At 43.9% G+C, this 8,823-nt stretch overlaps 1 protein-coding gene across 8 annotated transcripts in view; it reads left to right on the top strand.

Annotated features, from left to right (window-relative positions):
- Positions 1-8,371, top strand: part of AKAP11 (A-kinase anchoring protein 11) — a 322,839-nt gene extending 314,468 nt beyond the window's left edge. For all 8 annotated transcript variants that reach the window (XM_078657281.1, XM_078657285.1, XM_078657284.1 and 5 more), the window contains one exon: positions 6,247-8,371. In XM_078657281.1, the coding sequence (XP_078513407.1) occupies positions 6,247-6,393 (147 nt within the window). In that variant the 3' untranslated portion in view covers positions 6,394-8,371. The remainder of the gene's footprint in view (positions 1-6,246) is intronic.
- Positions 8,372-8,823: the final 452 nt, after the last annotated feature.

An 8,823-nucleotide genomic window follows, 5' to 3' on the forward strand; every position in this document is an offset into this window, starting at 1 on the left:
CCGAAAGTGCCTTGCGGATCATGAGTGGCGCCTCCAGAGTGGTACAAGGTCTCTTTAAGTGGTGTGGAGAGCCTTGGTTAAATCTGTTCGACTCCGAAGAGAATGCGTAATGCCAGAAGTTTTGAACATTCGAGTTTCCAAGGCAGCTCTCACTCGGCGACGCATTTTGTTGTGAGTGGAGCCAGGCCTCCTGTACGCCTTTCCGCCCACACCACTACTGTTCACAGTGGTCAAGAAGCTCTGGAGCGACAGGGCACAAGTCATTCTTGTGGGTCTGGATTCGACACGGAGAGTTTGGTATCCTAAGCTTCGGGCTATGAGCATTGATCCTCTGATCAGGCAGCCCCTTCGGGAGAATCTTCTGTCACGCAGCAGGGGAGGGTCCTTCACCCAAACCTATCCACTTTCCACCTCCTTGGGTGGAGATCGAGCGGCGACAGTTGACATCTTTTGACATGCCTCTCGAAGTCTGCAAAGTTATTCTGGCAGCCAGACGTCCCTCCACGAAATCGGTATATGCCTGCCGATGGAACACATTTTGTAAATATTGTACATAACGGTCTATTGACCCTTTATCTGCTTCTCTGTTAGATGTTTTTCTGTTTATACTTTCCTTGGCCCCGCAGGGTTCTGCTTTGGGCACTTTGAAAGGCCCCTTCAGCCTTTCTTTGGCTGCCAGATCAGCCTTCACTTTTTAAATTCCGTCTGGTGCAGAGATTTTTGAAGGGGTTAACCCATTTGTTTCCCCCTTCTCCGTTTCTTATGCCACAATTGGACCATAATTTGGTCCTTACCTTCTTGATATACGCACTGTTTGAGCCGCTGCACAACTGCCCTCTAAGGTTGCTCACTATCAAAACAGCTTTTTTGGTGACAATTACCTCTGCCAGGAGGGTGAGCGTACTACAGGACCTGTCCTCACAGCCTCCTTACCGGACTGTCTTTTCGTACAAAGTGGTACTAAGAACTGGGCCATCCTTTTTCCCCAAGGTTGTAACTCCCTTCCATCTGGGACAGTCCGTTACTCTACCCACTTTCTATGCACCTCCTCACCCTTCCAAAGAAGAGGAGCGTCTCTACTGTCTGGGCCCAAAAAGAGCGTTATTGTTCTACATTAATCACACTAAAGAGTCCCAGGTGGATGACAAACTCTTTATATGGTACGTGGTAGCAGAGAAGGGGCGTGCTGCTCAAAAGAGGACCATCTCTCGTTGGGTTATCCTCTGCATAAAAATCTGTTACTCCTTGGCAAAGAAGCACGATCCTAAAGACCTTGGGGCCCATTCCACCAGGGCGAAGGCAGCCTCCATAGCCCTCCAGTGTGGGGGTCCAATTGCTGATATCTGCCAAGCGGCCACGTGGGCATCTCTGCGCACATTTGCCAGACATTATTGCCTGGGTTCTCAGGGAGGGCCTGCTTGGCCACTCTGTTCTACAGGATTTTCTAGCCTAAACTTTTCCACAGTCCCGCTTCCGGGAAAGTTATTTCTTGGGTATCTGTTCAAAGGTAAGGAATCTGTGGCTAGATGTCTCTATCAGATGGACAAGTTAATTACCTTCAGTAACATCTTATTTAGTAGAGACATGATTTAGCAGCAGATTTCTTACTGACCCACCCATCCTTCCCACACTGCAGAATTGTTTTTAGTGTCAGGACTGTTCCCCTTCAGGGTCCTAGCTCTTTAACACACTATAGTCAGTCACTTCATGGCTATGCACTTCTGCCGTGGAAAGTCATGAAAAGTACTGACGTCTGTGCACCGGTAGGGCAATTATATTAACGACGTGGACGTCACGACGACGTCACACGTAGTCTACCCACATTACCTACCAGTGCTTAGGGATACCACTAAGAAAAATCTTCCGGATCTAATCTGGCGCCTGGAAGGTAAGTATGCTGCAGCTAGATCATGTCTCTACCAGATAAGACATTACCGAAGGTAAGTAACTTGTCCTCATCAGGTGCTGTGGCTTTACGCTCTTGTATTGCTATTTACCTGTGGGCCTGTTAAGCCCATGCTCTTTGGAGATGGCTCAGAAGGTGATTCAGGTTAGTTTCTGGTACACATAAATAACAAAATGGAACACTCTTTCCCAGTGGCGGAGCCAGCTGGGGTACTGCCATTTGAAAGATGGCGTTCCACCCAAACCTAAATAGAGCAGATGGACCAACGGTTTGACAAACAAGGTACTCCATTGCATGCTCGATATATTCAGTGGCCCCAAGCTACGAGTTCTGTAAACAGGGCTGTAATGTCCCCCTCCATTCTCGTGTGCAGTATATGAGCTCTTGGATAATGGTGTAACAGGCCTGTAGATATTGTCCTTTTCTCGTCACATTTACATGCAGTTTTCCAAGGCTGCTCGGTGCGCGATGGCCGTCCAGACTTGCCTCTGCAGCCCTGCGGACGGCTCCCAGGCACAACATGTTTGGCTTTCCAAATGCCAAATGCGTTCAGCCTACTGCTGTAAATCATGTCCTTATCTTGTTTATTTACAACTCCAATATTAGACTCATCTTGGAAAGGCAAATGTAATGCCACACCTGTCATCATCCAGTGGCCGATGGGGCCAAGCAGTGTCGGTAGTCCTAAAACTAGTCCATTATACTATCCATACTTTCAGGCACAAGTTGCCTGAAAATGGAAATTAAATCTTGTGGCTCTGCAAAGCAGCATTGTCTGTGCTACATTGTGAGTGTGCAGACGGAGCCGCTTCCGATTCACCGGCTCAGTCACTGCAGTAAGAGGGTTTCCCCCCCCTAACCCTCTGCTTCTCAGAATATTTTCCGATTTCCTCAGCTTAGCACAGTTTTCGGAGCGCGGGAGCTCAGACGTACAGCAAATGCATCATGGGTCAGTGCCAGCCCCCTTATCAGCATCCAGGCCCTCCCACCCCATTGATCACACACAGCAGCGCTTCCACCAATGCCTGCCATCAGCCTTTTGCCTCCACCAATGGTGTCCTCTCTTCACCTTTTTAGGTCTTGGCTGTCGAAAGCAGCGCATACGCTGCTCTCGGCATCGAGAGCTTCTTGGAATCAATACAGATTCCGAAGCTCTCGGAGGCGGAGTTGAAGCCCTGCCTATCTTTCTAATTGGTTCTTGTCATGTAGTATGCAAAACGTAGGCTTTTTATTGTAAAGGAGGCTTCTCAGTCCCTCCTTGTTTCCACCTTGTCTACTTTTGGCCACGCCCACCGTTATTTGATCTTTTACCGGCGGCGTGACACTCTCTCCCTCATTAGCTGGGACGCACTATGTTTTCCACACAATGCAAATGACTTCATGAGCCTTGTTTTTTACTGTATTTGGGAGCGCGGCGCCCGCTTCAGGCACACCGCTCTCCGTTTATTTACTTATTTGCCTGGAGGACTTGTGGTGGGGGACGGGAGGCTCGTCACTCCAGGCAGACATAATCCATAGTGTCCACATGCCTGTCAGGGCGCAGAGTTCAGTCTTTCTGTGATGGGTTCAGTGAGGGAAAGGAAATACCATCGCTGTGATGTGGGGGAGGGGATTGAAAACATGAACTTGCCCGCTCAGATGTTGCCTTTTCCAATGCTTGCAAAGTAAGCAATAGTAACATTTAACAGCAGCCGTTTTCGTTTAGGATAAATAAACGCGGCATGATGTGTGTTTACACCGGGTCCTTCTCTCCAGACTTTGCGTCTTTCTATGACCCGGCTCAGAGCAATAGTAACTTTTTGGGGGGAAATTGCGAGGCGTGGCAGCACTTCATTCACCTAATGTTCGATATTGTCATTGGCTGCATCCATGACTAACCCCGGAGGGTCCTGCTGGTAGCTTTCTCGTTTTTTTTGTCACGCTTTCTTCCGCACATTCCTGTGACTTAGAGCTCGTTTTACAGGCGCGAGTGATTGAGAGAGAGAGAGAGGACGGGAATGGCGGGGTTGGAGAGCGCGAGCTGGTTTGTCCAGAAACAGAGTTACCTCTGGCTGAGTAAAAGAAACTTGCAGCTTTCACCCGTAGACTGTGAGAGCCAAAGACCAATGTTATTGACCTTCTCCTCCATTTGCAATATTAAGTTAGTACCGGATAATTCAAGGCTGCCAACATGCGCACAAATTGTTGAATCTTTTGGCTGAAGAAGGCCAAAATTGTGAGCAGTGGGCAATAAGTGACGTAATTTTCTGAGCGACCTGCATTCCAGACACTTCAGCGAGGCGCAATTTGTCTGGTCTCTTATTCCACACAGGCAGCAACGGTTTGGCTGCTGTTCAAACAGGAAAGGAAGTCTGAAGGGTCACGCAGCCATTACATCAGGCAGGGCGCGGACGAGAATGTGGATGCTGACTGTCTAACAGAGAATAACTTCTTTTAACTTCTCATACCTTGTGTTTTCCACAGCATTTACTTCCACAGCTGTGTAGTTTCGAATGGCTGTAAATAATAGCTGTAATTTTGAACTTGTTTACGGGTGCACAATGTATCGACAAAGGAATTGTCAATGGCTGAGCTCTCCGTTCTGGTATTTGGACTCGTGACCTGCAAGTCACCCCAGATTTCAGCAGCGAGCGCTTAACTCCCTGATCACCCTGCCGGGTATGAGGAAAGCAGATTTTGTGACCCAAATTACGAACGAAAAATCCCTTAGCATGAATATCATTTGCAATCTAATATGTAATGTGCCAAACAACCTGATGAACGACTGTGCTTGAATGAGACTTCGTCTTCTTAAAATCGTTCACTTGCTGTGGGGCCCAGATGACGTTAATAACCACATCTGCTCCTCGTGAACCTTGAAAATACAAGAATCACCAGCACAGATAAAACAAGCATTTGCAATGCAATAGGTCTTGCATTACTGAAAGTTTGAGCTATTGGCGTTGCAAATATTAATGCAATGCCAATAGCTCAAACTTTCAGTAATGGAAGACCTATTGCACTGCGAATGCTTGTTGTGCACACAATAAGGCAGTTAAGATTAGCTGGAAATTGTGATCAACTTTGCTATGAAAAACAAACATTAAAAATGAAATATGTCTCGCCTTTAATTAAGTTAAAGCCATTTGCTTTGCTATACAATACCATTAGCAAAGCAAATGGCTTTAACTTAATCAAAGGCGAGACCTATTGCATTTCCAATGCTTGTTTTTAATCATGTGGGTAACTTATTTGGGACATTAGCTAGACCAGAAAAGAAAAGCTTCCAGAAGAGAGGAGTGTAAAATTCTTACTGCTTGAGAAACACGCTTCTTCTCCCTCTCTAGGGAGATCATTAGCCTACATGTGCTTTTTAAATGAGGAACAGAAGGAAGATGCAACGAACCTTGAACGGTCGACCTTGCTAGATATAAAATTGGAAAAAAGAAAAGGGGGAAGGGGTCTCCAGTCTTTCACATCTTGAACAAATTCCTGTACCTTTGCATGTACATATAATGCATGGCCTGTGCCGCTCGGTACGTAATATTTTATTATTGTATTTGTATTGAAACACGTTAAAGATGTATTGCTTGAGTGCATTGCTTGAGAGTTGCAAAGGGTGTTTATGTATAGGAACTGGTGCCCATGTAAAGTGCTACAATAACTTTCCAGTCGTGTTTGCGCTATATTTTAAAAAGTGCACTAAGTTAAAACAAACCTTGGAATAAGGAAAAACACATTGATATCCATGTATTGGCTGATTTGTACAAAGTGAAACCAGAAAACCTGGACGCATTGTGGCTTCCTTGCTTAAATTGTGTTATCAGGCAAATTATTTAATTCGCTAAAATGTTTTTTTTCTTCATTATTGCGTATGAAAGCACTTCGAGATGTGAGTTCAGGCTACCAGTTGTACAAAAATAACACTTCAAATTATTACTTCTCAATGTAGTGCTATAAAGTGCCTATTAGTTAAAGAACAGTAAGATGTTGTACCACCCAGGATACTGTGCTGCATGGCTAAATACATATAAGATCCCAAAGGGGAGACCTATTGGCTATGTCAATGCTTCTAGTTATACAGTTAGGATCTCTATAAACGACTGCGTTAAAATGTTAATGTTAACCTAAATGATAATGCCACAAAAATGTTAATAGATACTATCCCTTAAGGACCTAGTTAAACACATAATGTGCCTTCCATTGTTGCATAATTTGTTCAGACCTAGCGTTGCATGATTGGAACTCCATTACCGCATAATTTCAGTATAGGCCTTAACGAATGTTTTGCTAGTTGTCACATTAGCAGTTCCGGGTGTTTTGCTACCATATCTGAGTGCTTTTCATCTCTTTATTCCCAGTTTTCAAAACGACTGAGGGAAAAAGAGTGGAAAGTCGGCGACCTCTTGCACGCTGTGCTGAAATACTCTGAAATGATGGAGAAGACGTCAGAATCCGAAAGAGGGCCGCACAAACCTTTATTCGGTTGGATTCTGGATAACGTGTGATCATCAATACATCTCCCAGCATTGATGGGACTGAACGGAAATGCACTTTTGCATCATGAAATCGCTCTGCCAAAGGGTACTACTGCGTTGTACGTTCGCAGCAATTCATGGAAAATTGGAGAGCAGATAATATTGTGTAGCTCTGGGTTGTCACGCTGAAAGTGTAAATACGGTCTAGCAAATACTGTGCTATTTACCTGTTCGATATTTGAACGTCGTGACCATCTGTGCTTTGCCGTGTTTACTAGTATTTTGGCCTCAGACAGAAAGCGGGGCTGCGTGAACGTACCTGCCAGATGAAGATAAGTGGTTTGTTGTTTAGCCCCCGGTGTGCGGTATGTGGTCACAATTTCAAATCCTTATTTGCACGCACCATGTAATCCTGGACTTGGGTTTCAGGTCACAAACTGTAAAATTGAAGCACTTAAAAGTTGGAGTGGAATTGTAGGTAGCTAGGCCCACAGCAGCTGGAGGAATGCAGACATACGATATATATATATTTGTAATTTCCATTGTTGGCCTGCGCTTCTTCCATTGTGCCGATAGGGGTCAGAATGGATCTGTTGAAATGAAATGCTCCTTTTTTGGGGGCAGATGAGAAACTCCGGCAGTATTATTTCTGGCTGTGTTTAACGGATGTTGTAAGTGTGAATGCAACTATTTCGTTCGAAGTTGCATAAAAAGGTGGAGTATAGTTTGCATATGACAACTGTTACCTGTGCTAATGAGGTTGTGATATTAATTTAATACAGAAGATTATTTAATGTGCTTTTAGTCCGCAGTAGTACCAAATAAAGTCAATGATGAGAACCAGTTCTCACACTTGGGCTGCCACCGTGTTAGATTTCTGTGCCTTTATTGCCAGGAAATCAAACTACAATGAAGCTTGCAGTACGGAGATTTTACGGCATCAAGTCCAGTTCCTCAAGGATAGCAAATCAGAAAACTTTCAGTTCGTTTTTTAATTTCTTATATTTAATTCATTACTGGATATGCGAGCAGGTTTGGCTATGGTTAGTTGATCCCGAACCCTCTTGCTTGCGTTTCCTCTCACGCTCTTGTTTGTCATTGACTGTAGCATCAACATGATCAGAGGAAACACCTACCATCACAAACTAAAGATAACCCATTCACTTCTCCCTCCTTAAGTCTTTCCCTCGGATCTCTTCTAAAGTTAGGAGTGTCTTGGATGTGGGAAACACCTGGAGTAGCAGAAGGCAGGAATAGAAGTGTAGCTAACTTGAAGCCCTATGATGCGCCCTCAGCACATCTTTTGTTCTCGACTTTCCTCATTGGCTCGCTTGTGGAAGCAAAATTGCAGGATATGGTAGAAGTGCTCAAAGCCATGTGGAGCACTAGTCTGCCTTCTCTCCTAGCGGTGCCTCCTGCAAAGTCTTCTTTCTGTTATCTAATGCTACGAATGCATTCGTAACATCTTTGGCGTCTTCAGAAATGCAAAACTAGCTTTCCCACGGGACAGTGTTTGATTTTTAGGTTAACTTATCTCTAGTCACTTTATTTTATATTCAGAGCAGTCACTCAAACGATTTTAGCATACCTCTTATTTGGTCTCTTTCCAAGTAAGTATGTGTGTTTTTAAGTTTTGACTTAAGAATATTTGTGCCAGCATAAACAATTTCATGTTTGCTTATGACTACTTCAAACAACGCAGAAAGAGAAGTGAATTTGGTGAAGTCAATAATCATATAGTTTTTTAAAAAAATGTCTTTACTTGTGCTCAGCTATAATGTTTTTATTGTACAAGACTGTAACGTGAATACTGTAAATTACATGTAAATTTATGGTGTATTTGGTAAGCTTTTTTTTATTGTATGTTGAATGTTTTAAATCTTGAGCCATTTTGTCCTAAGAGAAATAGTTTCCTATGTGTATGCTGTCAAGTAACAGTTACCTATGTTTGGCCACTCACTGTTTGCTTATTGGTTTACTCTAGTCAATAAAAGCTACCACCCCTAAATGCACACGGATATATATTTAAAAGATTATGTATCTGGTGTTTGTTTCATTCACCCTTTGAGAGTTCACAATGCTTCGCTCCGCTCTAGCAAGAAAATCTTTAATTAATTGGACTTTACACAGCCGTTCATTAAGAAGCAGAGGAGGAAACACACCACTTTGACAATATTTTGTTGACCTTCGCAACCTGATACGTTTTCGGAATCTATTTTGATGGTAGTACTCTTAACTTTATACATAGCAGCCCTTTTTATTATAGGCTAACAAGAACCACATTTCCCATGGAACTCTGGGAATGGTAAAAACAAGCAATGGACACTGCGGTCCAACAGGTATCCAATCACTGGGCACCGTCTGCTTCATAGTCCTTCTCCTCTCTCCTCCATGCCTCTTTCATTGCGCAAGTCATACCATAGCTCTCTTTTTTTATTTTTTATTTTTTTACAAATCCTG

Source organism: Lissotriton helveticus, chromosome 8, assembly GCF_964261635.1.
Source record: "Lissotriton helveticus chromosome 8, aLisHel1.1, whole genome shotgun sequence".
Lineage (NCBI taxonomy): Eukaryota > Metazoa > Chordata > Amphibia > Caudata > Salamandridae > Lissotriton > Lissotriton helveticus.